Raw genomic sequence first — 19,406 nt, 5'->3', positions numbered from 1 at the left:
CCTAAAAGGGATGATATATAATGAACATCTACAATAATATTCTAAAGTGAACTTGCTTTAATTTACTTTAGTTTAAAAATAAATGTTACCACTTCTAAGGAAGGTAGAAAATCAGTAGAATTAAACCAGTAACAAAGAAGTGTCTTAACAAAGGCTGGGAAACAGAAGTCACAGGTGCAAAGTGCTAACTGGGAATTTGTATGCCACAGCTCTGATTCACCAACTCAAATATTTTCTTGACTGTCTATCTACAAGATACTGTGCAGTGTGCTGAGAGCGACACACAAGAAAACTAAATACCATAGCAGCACTCAAGACGCTCAAAATCTAATGAGCTTCACTTATCCTTTTGTATGCTTTTAAAATTTGGCTCAAAAACCCTGTCTCTCTCTGTTCATTGGCCCTAATCTCTCCTTAATGAAGGGATCACCTGAATAAGTGATTTGACATAAAAATTGAGAACAGTGAAAAACGGGGATAAAATAATTGTGAAAAAAGAGATCAGGAGAAATGGCACTATATTATCTCAAAATCTGTATGTCTTCTTTAAGAGGAAGAAGCTCAGAAAGTGAGCATCCCCATGAAGGCTTAATTCTCATATGGAAACTTGGTTAAGATACAAATCAACTCTGCTCAAAATCCTTACATGATCAGATACGTATTTATAGGAGCAAAGAAAAGGGGGTGGAAAGATGTAAACTGAATCACGAGTGTTGGTTACCTCAGTGAGATGGCACTGCAGGAGTGGAGGAGAGATCATAACTGCCTTATTCTTTGACTTGTTACAGTGAGTACAAATTATTCTTCCAACTTAATAGGACACCTATGGTGTGTGAGTTAAATGAGATGGTATACGTAAACTTCTTAGCAAAATGTCTGGTACATAGTAATACTCAATATGTAACTTACATGACAAAAAACTGAAAACACTCCAGTTCTCAACTGGGAATCATGGAAATGATGCCGAAAATGCAGGAAGGATACAAGCCCAGGACTGAGGTAACTGCAGTTTCCTCTCACTATTTTTTATAAAGAGCCCCGACTAAGAACAAAAGAAGGGTGTTTAGCAGTTATAACCTTTACCGGCTAGACTGAGAAAGGGTTTAACATGGTCTAAAGAATATAAAACATGCCTTCAGCTAATCTGATATAGGCAGTGAAATTTAGAAAGAATAAAAGTATTGACAAAGAGTCTATATTTTGCTTTTATATATAACCTGGTGGTGTGGGTTGAATTGTGTCCTCCAAAAAATATATTGAAATCCTAACCCTTGGTACCTATGAAAGTGACCTTATTTGGAGACAGGGTCTTTGTGGATGTAATTTAGTTTTAGTTTTAGTTTCAAAAATGGTAAATATCAACAGATAAACCCACACAAACAAACGTTTTGGGGTCCTTAGTAGTTTTAAAGGGGTTCTGAGACCAAAAAGTTTGAGAACCACTGGTTGATATTAGCATCTATTTTTAATTGAAAAAAATGGAATCAAACGATACCTAATATTTACACCTTTCCTTATCACTTAACAATATATCTTAGACAGTAATGGTAAGAATAGCACACTGAGTACTTATTCGTGAAGTCCTGTGCCGAGTGCCTTGTACGGACTATTCCATTTAATTCCTACACTAATCCTGTGAAGCAGGTGCTCAACTAGCACCCTGGATATTTCTGGTGCAGGTGATTGGATTGGAAGATCACATTCTCAGAAATACTCATTAGCTATGTAACCTTGAACAAGCACCCACGTCAAGGGCTGTTATGAGAATTAAGTAATTTATATTTGTAAAGCACTTAAAATAACGCCTAGAACATAATAAACACTACAGAAATGTTCATCAGCATTTAGATGGTATTTAAAACTCTGAGTCTAAATGTCATCATCCAGAGTTGTAGATGGAAATAGAAAGGAAGGCTTAGGACAGGCCACGGGACACTTCAAATTTGGGAAGTTAGGAAGATGAGGACAATCTAGCCAGGAAGACTGCAATTTCAGGAGAACTTAGAGAGCATGGTTTCCTAAAATAAATAAAATGTTTTAAGAAGGTTGTGATGACCTGTGTCAAATGAGAGGCCAGGATAGTGAAAGAGGTAGTGTTGCAGAGAGAGAGGGTGAAACAGGAATCAGGGAGAATGACTCAGAGGTCTGCAGAAAACTACCAAAAGGAGGCAAAACAGGTGGTAAAGTCTGAGAGCTTACGGTCAACTTTCAAAGGAGCTTTAGATGTTAGGGAAGAGAGGCAGACGATGATCTAGAAGCATGGACAAGGACCAAGGAAGACCTCCACCCCATAATTTGCCTCTGTTTCTTTCTTATCCCTCCAACTAGGACACCGCCAAAATCTTTAAGTTCATTTACTCTTCATACCCCAGATACCTGTTCAGGGAATCCCATATGAGACAAAATAGCTCCTCAAACCAGCCTGGTCCCAGGTCAAGGGTTCTAGTAGGAGCTAATCAATTTTAGGGATGCTTTAGAGGTTTGTACCCACCATAGGGGAAACTCAGACTACCAACAAGCAGAGTGAATAAAAATCTGACGTCTGCCCTAAAACATATCTACTCACTGTAGGATTCTCCAGATCAGTGGTTCTTAATGGGTAATGATTTTGCACACCCCCTCCCCTAGGGGACAAATATCTAAAGACTAGCAGTGTCTAGAGACATTTTTGGTTGTCACACTGGGGAGCAACAAGGGGGTGGGCTGCTACTGCATCTAGTGGGTAGAGGCCAGCAATACCGCTGAACAGCCTACAATACAGGACACCCACGACAAAGCCATGTGGCACAAAATGTCAATAGTGCCAAGACTGGGAAATCATACCCTGGACCAAATGACCTGGGGCAAGAGGAGCTTTAAGAGGGTCCTCTTATCTGAGCACACAATCCCACCCATACCAGTTTACACCAATTCTGACTGAGTATGGCTAAGGGGCCAGACCAGTCAGCCTTATGAATTCTATTTCCAATCTACTCAAATAGGGCCAGGGAAAGACAGAGGAAAAATGTGAGGTTAGCTAAATGGTATAAGTTAAAAAGAGAAAAATTGTGTCATATATCAAATGTTAATAAAAGAGGCGGGGAAGAACAAAAACAAAAATAAAATAAAATAAAAATTTTTTAAATTAAAAAAATAAAAGAGGCAAAATTCCCCCAAATGAGAATAAGCAAATAGACTTTCTTTAAATTTGAAAAAGAAAGACTTTCTTTAAATGTAACTCTTTTCATTTTGAATAATAAGTAACACCTCATAGTGAAGTTCAAAAGCCACCATGCTCTCTTATTAGCTCTATTCACTGCCAAACACTCCTTCAGTAAGGAAGGTGCTTTTGTATTCTTGACTGCAAAAGGAAGCTAATTAAAGTGAGTTTTTGAGAAAACATCCTGGGAATTCAAAATAATTAATGTGGTGCTTTCAAAACGAGAAACCATGAATCTTGACATTAAGAAGCCTATGTTTTCTTACCTCATCAATATTTCACTTACAGGATCAATATTTTGATCCATAACCATCGACAGCTGGCCTTCCCAGAATTCCCATTCATTCTCTTTCAGGATAAATCACCAATGAACAGTTTTTAACAGTTTTCCCTTTCTTAAGGGATTGCCAGAGAAATGTTTTAAAGAGTCTACTTTCTACAGGGAAGGCATTCTGACTCTGCCATTTCTATGTCCACTTTAAAATCTGCTCTAGGAAAGTTTCGACTAACGCACACGGGGGAGGATGGCTGTGTCTTCATGAAAACTTAGATCCTCCTGCCCTAATGCTTTATCAGCAGGCTGCCTGGAAGCCAGCGTGCTGTTTTATCAGAGGAAGCTTCCCAGCAAGATGGTTCGTGAGCACGCTGTTGAAGGAGTGGCCCCTCAGGGAAGTCCCCGTCTACGCATGACCCGTGACCTGAGAGGAGCCAGGCTGGCCCAACTGTCTGCTGCAGGGCGGAGACCAGCTTCGGCTTTAACAGAAAGAGGGGCCTCAACCTCCCCTCCTCCGTTTAGGGTTCCAGCAGTTTCTGAAGGAAAGAGCACTTTGGATATTTCTCTTCAAAACAAATCTCCACCATGTCTGACGGTGTCCTTCACTGGACTGTTTACAGCACTAGGGCCCATATCTACTGGATGCTCCATAGACCCAGTCGAAAGACAACATGTATTGGTCGTCTAATAATATGACAGATTTTTTTTTTTAGAAAAGTAACCCAAGAAATATATACATAGGATTATAGATATATACATGTATATGGATGTGTGTGTATACAGATATGAAAAGAGAAGGAGAGAGACTAATTGATTCATTCAAGAAAAAGAAATCATAAATATCCCAAAATGCCCATCAGGGGTATAGTTCAGAAAATTAAGACATAATTATGTAATGGAGAAAAAATAGGGAAGAAAGGTAAGCACGTCTACTATATGCCAGGTGTTTTCACATTATCTCATTTCATTGTCCCCATGACTCCCTCAGTTACTCTTTTAGGTAAGAATCATTATCCCCAATTTATAGAAGACAAATGAAGAGCCCATGAAAGGGAAGGAAGTTGCCTCGAGTCACAAAGCTAGTGAAGAGCAAAGCTGAGAGTTACCTGCAGGTTTTCCTACTCCCTGCCCAGCATTTATTACACTGGATTCCAAATTTTCCCCCAAGATCTATTTGTAGACTAAGTCAACAAATGGGATTGTAAATATAAAATAAGGTTAAACAAAAATCAAACCATAGTATAGACATATTGCTTTTAATCATGTGAAATTTTATATGTATATACTAAAAATGATGACAATCAGCATGAGACTGATTTAAAAAACTGGAATTAAAATCATCTGAGTTTGTTTTTCCTATGAAATTGCTTAAGCATATAATAAAGAAAATCACCAAAATCTGTTCCTCCATGCACGCCTGTCCCAGGCTAATTAAGGTTAAGAAAAGGCAATAAATATAAAATACCCTGTTAAAGGCTGAATGTGGCTGGGCCACTTTAAGATACAGAAATACCCCATCCTTCATAAAATTCTCAGCTCTTTCAGGGACTGGTAGAGTTTCTGCACTATATCAAAAGCTGGAATTTCTGCAAGTTAAAAAGCTTTGCAGGCAAGTCATGTTTCTACAGAAATCTCCTTTTCTAAAATTTAGCACTATATAGCATTCTTTAAATTCTTCCTTCGACCAAAAGAATTTAATCCTGGGAGATCCCCCTTGCAGTGGCTTTGCCTAAGAAACATCTATCACCTTCAGTCAAGTTAGAATTATCTTGGAATCTCCCTCCTCTGTTCCTCTCCTCACGTCTGGTGGCTAAACTGCTGTTTAATGGAGTAGCCAGAACCCGAGCCAGAAGTATGGGCCTCACTTGGGCCTTCACATTAGACTGTAACTTGCAGAAATAACCAGGGCTGAGCCTGGAGTGCAGGTCCCCACCACCAAAGAGTAACTGGGAATTTACATGAATTACTACCCTTCCAGAGACAAACTGAGGAAAGGCTCACTGGGTTTACACAGTCCTGTTCTCAAACCCAAAAGCTGAGAATTGGGCAGGATGCCACTTTTATCTTACCCCTCATTTCTTTTATTTTTATAATGGGCAGTTACCTGTCTCCTAATTCAGGAAGACAGTAGAAGAATAAAACGTTGACAAAGGCTTTCTGAGATTGTTTTTAAAAAGAAAATGGTTTATAAATACAATTCCCACTGGTGTCCGTTTCTTTATGAAAAGTATTTCTTACTATAAAAAAAAAAATGTGAAAAAAAAATGTGGAAGTAAAAGTTCCTCAACTGGTTTCCCTTAAAACCACTGCTTTTATTTAAAGTTACATAATAATAACCTCCTTTGGTTCTCTTCTGTTTTAAAACTCTCACCTATTTTCTCTTATTATGTTGACTACCACTAATAAAATATCCTGATTCAAGAACGTAGGAAAATGCTTGAAGTGACTATAATAAGATTAGATCATAATGTTATTAAATTTGAGAGTAGCAATTTGAGCCATAGTTTATTCAAATCTTCCTAACAACTAAACACAAAAAAAGTCAGTTAGCTAAAATGGCTGATCTCATTCTTGGCTTCTGGCTACAATCCCAAAGGTCTAATAATAAGGATATCTACTGAGATTTCTTAAATAGGCCAGTCACTCTATTAAAAGCTTTGCATGTATTATCTCATTTAATCTTCACAACACTCCTAAGTAGTAATCATTATTATTAGTGTATTGTTATTGCTAAAGTTACTGTTATCCCCACTTTACAGATGAGGAAACAGGGCACAAACAAGCTGAGTAACTTGTCCAAGATTACTCATCTACTAAGTTTGGAGCTAGAACAGAACCCCAGCCCTTATGGGACCACCACACCATCAGTGGTACTATCTGCCGTGGCCCCATTCAGTGGGTTCCTCCTTCTGTAAGTCAGGTGCATTGTCACTGTTCCCAAACATGAATTCAAACTCACATCTCTCATCATTTTCACTGCTTCTCTGGTCCTCCCGAGTCTTCTGGCACACATTGCTAGCCTTCTTTTGATGTAGACCAAGACATTGGTGTCTCGTCCTGAAGAGGGAGACATAAAGCACCAAAACTTAAAAAAAAAACAAGAGCTTTCAGCTCAGCAGCAAGAAAAAATACAGAGGCGTATTTTTCATGCCCTTAAAGGAAAACCTCAGAGAGAAGCGTCTGCTCCTTTGACTTTTCCTTACTGCCAGGAGCACTGACAACTTTTCTAATAGCAGAATGCAAACAGAGTAAAGTCAAAGTACTTAGACTTCCAAAGGTCAAATCATGTGACTATTAAGTCATGCTTTTGAGTTAGGATGTTGAATATTCGATAAATAAAATCATCTGCTACAAAGTGCTGGGAAAATGAACATACCCACATTGCATGAGGTTTACAAGCAAGAATTCCACATTCTTCTAGCGTGCATGCTTTTGGTGAAGATGCAAAGAGGTGAATCTCAGGTTGCATCCTGATGAACTATTTTTTTTTCCTTCTTGACATTAAGTCTGGAGAAGCCTCATCTTGAACTTCTGTTTTACATTATTCTTTCCCTAACACTAGTGACATCATAATCATCTCCAGGTCCCCAAAGCAGTCAATTTTAAATGGCAACATAACACATTCCAGATATGACAATAGACCATGCAACAAAATGAAAAACTACCCTAGTGTTAGAGAAAGTATTGACAAGCTAAATACTTGTAATAACAGTCACTAAAATGGCTCTTAAAAAGTACATTAACAACTTCTCATCTTAATCTCTTCTTTAATTATGTGTATTTCTGGATATGTTTCCAGACCAGTGAGAACATGTATGTACTTAATCCTCAATAAAATTACCATGTTTTAGAAAAATATGACACACCTGTTATAGATTAAGTATATGTATAATATGCAGCTATTAAAAGATGTTAAGACCAAAGTACTAACATTTCAAGTTTCAAACAATGAGAACAAGATGTGTGCTGAATATCCGCCAAGTACCTACAAATTACTTTAAAGATGTGATTATATGTTTTTGGATAGATTTAGGCAACAGGTTGAAGGGATTAATTTACAGAAGAAAAGAAATAAAGAAAATTTCTCAAGTTATATTACAGATTATGTAATTTTATGTATTAATCCTCATTTAATTCACAAAACAGACATTTACTATATATGTCTTCAAAATTCACTGTGCTATACATATTTTTTTTAAAAAAAGCAAGATATAGATGGTGATTAGAGACTTGACTAACGTATATACTACTAAGAATAAAAATTAAAACCTGTGTATTGAGGGGTTATGTGGACAGACTTATACACACAGGCCACAATGCAAAGATCTCACTATACCTTAGTCACAGGGACTAATGCATTCAGTTTCTGCACCAAATCCAGGCTTAACACTAAAACTTAATTTTATAATCTCAAATATGAAGGAGATACACTCCTACTCTCCAAGACGCAGGAGAGAGAAATGAGAGAAATTCCATTTTAAAGAAACAACCCAAAGTTTGGTTAGACAATGAAAACACTCCCTCTCACAAGGATCACTAAATTTCTGCTTAAACAACCAACAAATTGACAAGTCGAGGAGCTCAAGAAATTCCAGAAATGATTTTGTTGTCTTTTTTTTATACCATTCCCCTAAAATAACACTGACTCTCAGTTTAGTGTACTAAAGTGAAAGGTCTCATTTTGAAGTTATGTTAAATAAAAGAAACCATTATTTTAAATAATTTAAATATAAAAAAGATACATAATTAGGAATTCATGGCTCTTTCTCCCTAGGAGCCAACAGCAGTGCTTCCTAAATAAGAGCTAAATACTGAGACAATCACCAACAGCTGTTATATTCTTAGCTGTCCTATTGCAACCCATGCTGTAGAAGACCCATAAGACAAAACCTCTGAGAGCATTAACGCTAATTTAAGTCCTGTTTCCCAATTAGGATTTAAAACTATGGGGCAGAGAAGCAACTGATAAACAGAAATACGTAAGAATTCTGAGGAGCAAAAGGGTCACCATTAAAGGTTATTACTTTTATTTCTAGAGTTAAAAAGCTAGGGGCAGGCATGAAAACATGAACAGTGATGAAGCTATAAGTTAATTATGTGCTGTGCTCTTGTGGGGAAGAAAAATTAATAAAAACAAAGAAAGGCAAAAAACAATATTTATTCTAATCTAGGAGAAATGTCTTTTGAACTGGACTGAAAATCTGCTCTGATCAATCATGTTACAATTCTGATCCCCCAACACGTCAACCTGGAGGAAACCTTACTATGTTGGGCTTCATACTGGGATCCATGATGCTGTAGCTGCTGAGAACGCCGGTAACAGCCGTCTCCAGCTTTCAGGGCCTGCTTAAACAGCTTTTCTGCTTCAGCAATGGTTGTTGCTTCTTCTTCAGCCAAGAGAATATAAGCAGTTGCACACCTGTCCATTCAGATAACAGCCGCCATCAATTACAAATCCAAGGACATTGTAATAGCTGTAGGAGTGCATGCAGAAGGGCAGGAGTTATGCCAAAACATGCAGAGTGGCCAACTGGTTCATGCACCCCTGTTTGTAGTTGTTGACACAAGATAATGGTACAAAAGAAATGTCTGTGTTTTAGCTTGAGAGGTAGGATGAGTAGTGTTAGGAGCATATGGACTCTGCCCCTTATTAGTGTGTCACTTTGGGCAAGTTATTACTCTGCCTCCCTGATGGAGAACAACATGGAATCCACTTGTTCACAGCGTTGTTGTGAAGGTTAAGTAAGGTGATGCATGAAAAGTGCTCAGTACAGTAGTAGCCAGCATGTGGTACATGCTCAACAACGTCAACTAACGATGGCAATGATAATAGCTGTTATTAAACATCTCCTTCTGGCACTCAAAGTTAGAGATACCATAAAGTTTACTTTTATTTACTAAACACAGATTCTCTTTAGTCTAAGGGTTTATTCAGAATGAGAAATTCATTAAATCAAGGAAGTTATTCATTTAACAAGCAGTGCTTCAACATCCCATTACAGTTAGCACTGGTTTTCTATGTCAGAGAAGAATACTGGAAGAACCTACAGGTAGGGTTATTTCAGAAGAGCTCAAAATTAGATTCAGCCTCAGTAGCAAACAAGGGTTAAATCTCACACCTTTAACAAAAATAGCTACCACCTGTTGCTTAGTTTATATTAAGCACTGTACCAGGCACTTAACATATATCGTCTCATTTAATCCTTTCAACAACCTCTAACATAGGAAGTCAGAAAGGATAAACACTCAACCAACGAACAAGGGGAACTCTTGAAAATTTAAACCTTCCAAATCATAGAACAACAACCCAAATGCCAAAGAAAGGGAATGTAATAAGGAAATGGTGAGGCCAGAGCAGACCACACAGGTCCTGATCTGTGCATATCCCTTGGCTTTCTCCACTGCCTCTCTTGTGGTCATTTCCCTACTTATCACAACCTCCATCAGACCACAAGAGAGAAAATAAACAGAAAGTGAAACCAAATGTTACTTCTACTATTCATAAACTACAACAGCCAGGTAGGAAAAGGAGGCTGAATTTATGGCTTATGTGAGATTTGGGGTTACTAGTTAATCTTAGCCTTGAGAAGGGGTCTTGTAAGTTCTTTAGCCAGTCCCTCTAATTTCAGGCAGGACTGATCAATAGGGCTTTAAACTGAATGTGGTGAGGTAGGGAGAAAAAAACGCCCAGAAAAAAAGCTGTAAAACCAATTACTGTGGAGGGCAGCAGATATGACTTGGAGAGAACAATTATGATGCTAAAACTGCCCAGTGATTCATTGGAGAAATAAATGGGTTGGGCATTGGGAAGCAACACTTCAGGCTTCAGATGCCGACACATAAATATAAGGTCCAGGGTAATGAAGTGAAAATGGAGATTATAATACTGAGTGGTGGACACAGTATCAGAGGAATTAGCTACAAGATTATAGTTGGTGGGCTGGGAACTCAAGACAGGTTGGGGCTAGCTTGCTTGCTTTGTTTATTTATATTGCAAATAGCACTCTTAGGAGGAGAGGCAGAGTAGCACTACTGGCCAAGAAAACATACATCTATGTAGAAACTCATGAGTCTGGGGTAGAAACATGCTAAGAGCTTATGAGTGAAGGAGAAAGGAAAGAGCAATAGAAGTGCTAATGGTTGGGGAGTACAGAACAGACTGCTCAGCTCAATGGAAGATAGAGATGATGCATCCTGTCACAACACAATACACATACAGAAGCAAGAAAGTATGGTGATGGGGGTGTCAACCATCCAGATATCTGCTAGAAGAAGTCTCATTTGGTTAGAAGTAGGGCACTCAACAGGTTCTTGACTTACTTTGGTAATAATTTTATCTCCCAGATGGTAGAGGAAGCAATTAGGGGAACTTCAACTCTGGACCTAATTCTGACCAAGAAGAAAAAAATAGTTGGTGAAATGAAAATTGATAGGAACATTCAGAGAGAGTTACTATGTCATTTCGGACTTTAGGATAATCAGAGAAGGTAAGGTGGATTTCAAAAAATTCAAAGAAAAGAGGCGTGATTCAATGGCATGAGACGCAGAAGGAAAAATGGTTTAAGAGGATTAAGCAGCTTCCAAATGTCTAATCAAAACTGCAATCACAAATGACCCTCTCAGGAAGAAAAGAGGGGTGACAAGTAACCACTATGGCTGCACAGAGATCTCTCACAAGGTCATATTTCTAAAGGACATGTAAAAAAAGATGGAAAGAGGGCATGTAATGAAGCGCTACAAGAGAAATGAGCTTTTCAGAATAATGTCAGGAGAGCTACAACTCCACATTAGCTGAAGCTTGCAAAACAAAATAAAGGCAAAACAAAAAATGTTAAAGACAACCATCTATTCCCTGTTTTTAAATTATGTTTAAGGCCCTATCACCACCCCCACTTCTCCAAAACCATGACAAATATAAATAAGCAAAAAAGACAAACAACACAACAACAACAACATCAAAACAAGGAAAGTTTATAGTTAGTAGCAGCAGATAATAAAGAGAAAACAAAACTCTCTAACTCCTATTTTGTTCCTGGTTTCTCCATCAGGGAGAATGATTGTCAGACTGACAAAGGGAGAAGAAACCCTAAAATGAATAAAAAGATGTAAGATAGCAAGTAACTGATCTATTGTAAATGAATTATTGGACTGGGATAGGCAAATCCCAGGAAGCCAACAGATCCTGTAGGCAGCCCTCGGAATTGCTCTCTGTGTATTGTTAAGGAATCACAAAGAATGGAGAGGTTCTAGAAGATGAGATGACTAATGCAGTAAAAATGTTCAAAAAGGGGAAGAAGGCAGACTTCCCAAACTACAGAACAGCTATTTGGAAAGATATTCTAATGGGTTATTAAAGGGATAGTTTCTAAGCATTTTTAAAAGAAAGTAGTGAATGCTGGAAGCTAGCTTAAATTCACTAAGAATAAATAAATCAGTTTGTGCTAGCTTAATGTACTCTAATGGATTTACTATACATTAAAGATCCACAGCTACAACTGGCATTTTTAAGATCAAAATGCAGAAATATGGGCTGAATCACAGTGTAACTGGGTGGCTTAGTAATTGGTTGTACAATAAATACCAAAGGGTGATGATCCAGGAAGACATGAACCTGGAGGGTGGTTTCTATATGTCATGTCACAGGGTTCTATCCCTGGTCCTGATACTTTTATTAGAAACACGGATGACACATAGAAGGCAGGCATATCAAATTTATAGATGACAAGAAACTGGAAAATAAATATGTTGCATGACAGAATCAGAAACCAAATAGATCAACAGGTTACACTGGCAGGATTTCCAACTCTCAAGTGAATCTTTTCACTAAGACCTCTGAAGATTCTGTAACCCTCCTCAGAAAAATCATAAAATAGTTTAACAATGACCACTTGGCAGGGAGAATGTCGAGGTGATTCAAGCACCAGATGGGTGTTTGAACTACAAGACCTTCAAGGTCTCTGCCAACCCTGAGCTTTTATGACTCCAACTTTAAGAATCTTTCTCATTTCCTGACATCTCCAGACGAAACTTCCCAGCCTTCCTTGGTGACCCACAGAATGTTTAACAGCACTAAGGACAGCATTTCCTCTTATCTTTGTCTTGATCTTGAAATATTTTTAAAGTATAATTTCTTCACTTTATGTTTTTACTATGTTTTCCCTACTAGCAGAAGTTCTACCTAGAAAATGTGATGGCAGAGATAAGCATTCTATATCTGGAAAAATGTCCCTGTCACAATGTTTTAGATATGTAAAGCACGGTATTTATTTTATGTCCACACATTATTCCATGGCTAGCCCTTGAAGGATTTAATTTAGGGTCATAGCAAAGCCACTAAATTGTTGTCTAAAATGACTAAAACTATCTTCACATGGATGTCCTTTATAAAAAAAATTTTTTTAATAAATTAATACCCCCCCAGAATAATCCTCAAGTTCAAATTCATAGTTTAAGTAGCCCATGAATGGCAACTGAATACATTCAGCAAGCAAGATTTCCCCCCACTTACTCATTTATCTCTAAGGCTTCATGGGCTGCAGAAATCCTAGCTTGGGGGTTTCTCTCTCTCCAGGCTTTCTGCATTACTATTTTAGAAAAAGACAGAAAAGCACGTCAATAAATACTTAAAAAGACTCAGTACAGGTACAGCTAAATTAATAGCTTTCAGCTTGAATTACAAGAGAACAGTTCACTTACCAAGTGGGTTAGCCCAAAACTCCAAAGTCACACAAATACACTCTAATTTGCTATTCCATTGTCCTTCAATTGCTGATATCAAATCTTTCTTATGCTCATAAAACTAGAGGTCTAACATCTTATAGACTAACCCATAGTCTATAATCATAGAGACTTAATCTTGATTAAGATTTCTTAATCAAGAAAAGAAAAGGCATTCTAACAGAGATTTAATATTTCTTTTGCTCATTAATATCATTTGTTGTTAGAGAACATACATTATTTTGCACATTTTGGGATGAGATTGCTACTAATCTCTTACTTCTGTTTAGACACAGCACAATTTTTATCGGTCATTTTCCCAAACACTTGCTACAGGATCTGGATATTAGAACATTCTAAAACCACTGGAAGAATTATGAGTTGGATCAGAAAAAAGTGCTTTAGACTTTTGCTTAACATGCGTACCTGTTCCCAAAGTTTGCTGCAAACCCAGTTTTTATATAGCAGAGCAGTTTGTGAATATATTGTGGGAAGCTTAATGCTTGGAATTTTCATTGTATTATGTATCCACCATGGCAAGGGTACCTTTTTAAAAAGGGTAACAATCTCCTTATCTAATTTGTTTTATAAATTTGTATCTTCTAAGTTAGTTTCTTAGGAGCATGTACATATTCTTTTTTTTTAAGGTTTTTTTTTTTCACCTATTTACTTTAAGCTTGATAATATAAAAAATATCAGTAGGATTATATGGAACTCAAGCAGTATGAAATGCATGCTAAACAAAGTCTCTTCTAGGGTGGAAAACAAATCTGGATGCCAATAACCAAGTCCATGCCCCCATTCAATGCTAGTGAACCTACAAATAGGCATATGAATCACTACAATATATTCATTATTTATTTGGGTTCACTGAATTTCTAACTAGAATATCATCAAGGAGACATGACCTTTCACTCTATCTCAACCAAGGATTTAGTTAGCTTCATGGTATATTTTTTAAAAATAACATTTTAAATTATAAAGAGGGGACCCATTTCTATATTAATACTTCATTGCGATAAAGCCTTTATTTAAGTATCAACAATCTGGGTTTTACTGGTCAATCTCCAATTTAATATTTTATTCATCAGGGTTTTTGTAGAGCAGATATTCTACAAGTAGTAACCTTGATCTTTAAAACAAACCAAAAAGCCCTCCCACTCAGTAACTATCTAAAGTATTTTCCATACTTGCATCTGCAGGACGCAGATGGTCCGAGTCACAAGTAAAAAATGTCTGGTGGTCCTGGGCAGAGAGGTTCATGTCATAGTAAGTCAGAGGCTCTCGTCCAGTCACCCAAGTGTACCTGTAAAGGAGAAGTAAGATGGTCAGGCACTTTTGAGGGAGGAAAGCAAGACCTACAAAATATTAAGCTGCATAGGTGTTGAACCATAACACACTGAGTACTATTACCAATAATAAAAAAATAATCATCCTAGTCTCCCTGTAGGAAGTATATCAGCAGAAAAAAAGTAAAAAAAATTCTGCTATATTTTTGTCTTAAAATTTTAGTAGCACTAGCTAATGAAAACCTTTCCTAATTAGTATTATGAATAGAGATTTCCCCAAAGCTATGAAAATTCTTATCTGCCTAATTACTCTGCAAAATAAAATTCTAACATTACTTCTGTGGCATCTTTATAACCATGTTCCAGGTAAGCTTCAAAATATTTTTGACTACATAGTATATAGTGAAAAGAATAACGTAACAGAAAATCTCTAAAAACCACACATTTTTGTATGTTATCCTAATTCCAATGCTAAAATATTTATAAAACAGAAAAATCAAAACATTTCAGGAGAGCATCAAAAAATGGAAGCGCTATATACAGACTGTTAAATGACCCCTAAATGAACCTGCAAAAACATTTACTGCTGTCTTTGCTCTCTGAACTAGACCCATTTGTTTCCCAAGCTGTCAAAATGCTTACCGATTATATTCAGCACCCCTAAATAAATTTAGTGGATTTCGCCATACTTTGCATTCTGCAACAAAAAGAAATGTGAAAATATTACACACAAGTTCACAGACACTACAAGCTAATTAATTCAGCAAAACACCCTTCCTGGCCATTTGATAAGATAATTTTATTCTCTATCCTCTACATGGTAAGCAATGTGGAAAAACTCTGGGTAGTTAATCAGGAAATGTAGCTCAGGCACCAGGACTTTGGAAAGTTTCGTCTAATCTCTCCAGGCCCAAGTTTCCTCATTTGTTAAATCAAGGCACATGCCAAGAGCAGCTAGTTCATAACCTCTATAGTCACTTCAAGAGGTCCAAATAGATTGTATAAATTTATTTCTAAATTATAGGTAGAAGGTATCAGTAGAGGTAAAACTACTTTCTGTCACTCTAAAATATATCTTACAATGACTACCTATATAACAAGCTAAATTTAACCTCCAGAGCACAATATGTAAAGAACCTTAGACTCGTAATTAGGGCCTATGCTAATATTGATTTTGTGATAATTCACCAGCAATTCACATTGCTGTAAAGGAGTGGTAAGAAAATTAATACTAAAGTTACCATTATGGTAGAGAGAAATGCTATGAAAATAAATGGTTTTCAAGTACTTTAACATTGTTTACTTATGCAGACACAGGTAATTAATCATCATACTAATATCATAATGTTAGCATGTAATAATAGATTATACATCTTGTTATACAAGGACCACAGACAGAACCACAGGACTTTAATTTAGAAAAGTCAACCATTAGCTTTTAAGACTGTGTTATAGTAAATGTGTGACTAATAAGCTACAGTTCTTTTAAAACAGTCTATGATTAAGAGTTTCTAATGATTCAGAATGCTACATTTCTTTGAATGAATAATTCTTTATTAGAAAATAAAATCAGTTAACAGTATTTAAGAATCTATGTGTGCTGTCAGCCAAAAAACACACCCAGAGACATAGATACACAAAAGTGAGCAATTATTACAGAAACTGAAAGAACATTAAAGGCCATGGATGATTCATTAAGATTCTACCCTCAATCCTGTTACATTCAACATCCATCTGTCCACCCACCCACCCACCCACCCATCCATCCATCCATCCAGTATGCATTAACTGAGCACCCAGTGGGTGAAACAAACAAGTAAAACCATCAATTACAATACAGGGTGAAAATGGAGGAAAACATAAAGCACTAGGGGAACACTGTGTAATCTCAATAAATTTTTGTTAAAATAGTGAATGAAAGGTGTACACATAACAGGAAGTCATGTTTTTATTTAAAGAAAATAAATTTATCTTTAAGTTAGGGCAGGATCCCACCTGAAATTTACTTAATGTTTGGAAACAATGGTCCTAAATTTTTTGTCACTTAGCTTAACCTGCCACTTAGGAAATGATGTTTGCTCAGTTAGTTCAGCAGTTTTGAATTTTGCTCTTGAGAAACTGAGATTCGATGGCTGTCATTTCATATGACACTAATTAGAAAATTATGCTTCCCTTAAGTAACTACTTTTTTTCCAGACATAAAGCTCCTTAGTGGGGTCACTAAAGTACTCCAGATCATGGCTTGAAACAACTGGTGAGCCAAACAACCATGATCTCAGTCCTCATGGCTTTTACAGCACTTAGCTCTTAGGTCCTCACCACTCCCAACCCCTCCTAAGAGGATGTCTTTCAAGATTCCAAGTGCTCTTCTTAAAGCTTCATGAATATTGCTAGGTTTCTATTTAACACGTAATAAACGTGCACACAAATTTGTGGGCAATCATGGTCATTTCAGCATTATTTACAATAAAATAGGATATTTGGGGAGAAGACTCTCCCCCAGCAAATTTCATCTGAAATATCAGTAAAAAGGTTACGGCAAATACTTTGTCTCCAACAAATATCTTGCCTGGAAGGATAAGTGCCATTCAAATATCAATTGACAAATTATAAAGAAAATTGTCTTCAATTAAAATTTTAACTCTATTATACATTAGATACAAATGAAATTATTTCTAAATAAAAATAACTCCAAATAGAAATGGTGTGTATACCTAAAGTATTACTGAGCAGTATCTAAAAATGCCATCTTTACTTAGGAACTGCCATGATATAGCCAGCAGGGGGTGCTGCAAACATTTTGAAATATTGTTTTTATGACTTCTACTAGAGAACTGAACTTTAAAAAAAAACATTGTTAATATCAGTGTCATACATCTGGTCTGTATTCAGTTTCTTCAGCTATTCCTGAAACTTAGAAATGAGTACCTAAGTAAAAGTAACAGATGTAAAATGTTCTGAATGAGAAAAAACATGTGATGAAGAAATATATAAGAAATGTCTTCTTGAGCTATATCCTTCAAGTTGAGGGTGCAGAGCAGGTACAATTTTCTTTTAAGAAATAAGCAATCTAGAGGTCGAATAAGAACACATGTAAAAAATTTCACTTCAAATTAGGTCATAGCTACATTAATTTCCTCTTTGCTGCTTTGTTTCATAATTTTATCTTTACTACGAAAACTCTCTTGGTCTGGAATCACTCTAGGGAACATACCCCATAAATATCAGACTACCTGATGGTTTCATGATATGGACAAAGGTTGTAAATGCCAGAAGTATCATAATATGAAGATTTAAGTCAATAAATTAAACTCAGGTCTCCAGAGGGTAAAAGTTTTTCTACATGAGGTCCAGTTTCTTATCTTACTTGTATCTTTGAGAAGTAAATTTCTTATTTAAGTCTGAATTAAAATTTTACCTCCAAAAGGTATTTTCCATTATCCATCAATATCAACAATTTTAGTACTCTTTAGGAGCACTAAAGGTTGACTGGGACTCATCAAGGGCTTGCTAACATCATTAATAGTTCAGTTAAAAATATGCCCTTGATACAATTAACATGTTCTCTCTGATTCCATCTGTAGTAGCCCACAGAGGAGTCTCTACCCATAACTGCTGATAGGAATGTTCAGACCTCACCATGCACATAAGAATGCAATTCAAGAGAAAGAGAAGCAGTAAACATTGGAATAGCGCTTGTTTAGTTCCCAAAGGAACTAAATGGAGAACAGATTCCATTCACCCGTAGGATGACAATAAATTTCTGTGTGGGAGATAACATAAAAAATAATACTTACCACCGTCAAGGACTTATAAAATCATGCTCCAATCTTTTTTTCAGTCTTCCCTCTCACCATTCCCTACCAAAACTTTCCATCTCAGTGATACTTATTTCTTGCCTTTTCATACTCAGTTATTCCTCCAGAATGCCCACCTCATAGGACTGAGTGGTTTAAACATGTATAGAATGGCTATTATGCATTAGTCCTTGCACGAGGTCCTGGGTTACAAAAAAAAGATACAGTTTATGACCTAGAGGAGCTTATACTGGGTTGGCCAAAAAGTTCATTCAGGTTTTCCCATAACATCTTACGAAAAACCCGAACGAACTTTTTGGCCAACCCAACACATTGGTAGAAAAAGGAAAAGGCCACTGAACCGCTGTATGGCATCCAGATGGAGAAGCTCCTTAGAAGGAATAAATGTACTGAGAGAACCAAAGACTCTCCCTTTGGCACAGTCCTCAAGGAAAAAGAGAACTTAATTCTCAGAAAAACCAAAAGGCTCTAAAGTCCCAGGGCTTTTAATCCCATGGAAGAAAATATTTTTCTACATCCAACCTATTTAACTCTGAAAACCTTTTTTCCCTAAAATTAAAAATATATACATAGAGAGAATCCTCACTCCTAGGACTTTCAAATATATAAGTAACTAATTTATAGCCTAGGAAGATGTATTATACCAAAAAGTTACCACCTCTTCCCAGGATCTGAAACGTAATAATGACGGTAATACTATTACGAATAGCAGCAACAGCAACTTGTGTCATAGCTTGAGCTTGACTTTCATTGAGCCTTTCTATAAAAAGGCTTAAAGCTCTAGTCATCTAAATTCCTAACATAAGTTAGTGAGGGTCACAGAGTAGGCCCTTTTTATAGAAGTAAAGAGTAAAGCATAGAAAAGCTACATAATTTCCCCACGGTAAAAGTAAATGAGATTAAAGTCTGGTATCCAGACTGCCTAACAAGTATCCACAATATACAACAGCCCTGTTACCTGCAACATGATATTTTAAAAATCATGTGACTTCATCAATTAAATCTTCTACTAGAGGAACAGTTTTGAAAACTCCTCTGGGGAAATGTTAGGCACTTTGAAACAATACTTTTAAACATTTTAGTTCCAAAGTACAACAGAGAAGGGCCCT

At 36.7% G+C, this 19,406-nt stretch overlaps 1 protein-coding gene across 13 annotated transcripts in view; it reads right to left on the bottom strand.

Moving 5' to 3' along the window:
* ST7 (suppression of tumorigenicity 7) overlaps positions 1-19,406 on the bottom strand; it is a 254,687-nt gene that overhangs the window by 79,702 nt on the left and 155,579 nt on the right. For 11 of the 13 annotated variants that reach the window (XM_033863176.2, XM_033863175.2, XM_073809863.1 and 8 more), the window contains 6 exons: positions 15,122-15,176; positions 14,381-14,496; positions 12,982-13,057; positions 10,794-10,862; positions 8,738-8,892; positions 6,433-6,530 (listed from right to left, as the gene is read on the bottom strand). In XM_033863176.2, the coding sequence (XP_033719067.1) occupies positions 6,433-6,530; positions 8,738-8,892; positions 10,794-10,862; positions 12,982-13,057; positions 14,381-14,496; positions 15,122-15,176 (569 nt within the window). The remainder of the gene's footprint in view (positions 1-6,432; positions 6,531-8,737; positions 8,893-10,793; positions 10,863-12,981; positions 13,058-14,380; positions 14,497-15,121; positions 15,177-19,406) is intronic. The other 2 variants (XM_019924941.3, XM_019924950.3) reach the window with 1 other exon arrangement.

Source organism: Tursiops truncatus, chromosome 9, assembly GCF_011762595.2.
Source record: "Tursiops truncatus isolate mTurTru1 chromosome 9, mTurTru1.mat.Y, whole genome shotgun sequence".
Lineage (NCBI taxonomy): Eukaryota > Metazoa > Chordata > Mammalia > Artiodactyla > Delphinidae > Tursiops > Tursiops truncatus.
The sequence above is the reverse complement of the archived record's forward strand: the minus strand, read 5'-3'. Positions and strand labels throughout refer to the sequence as shown.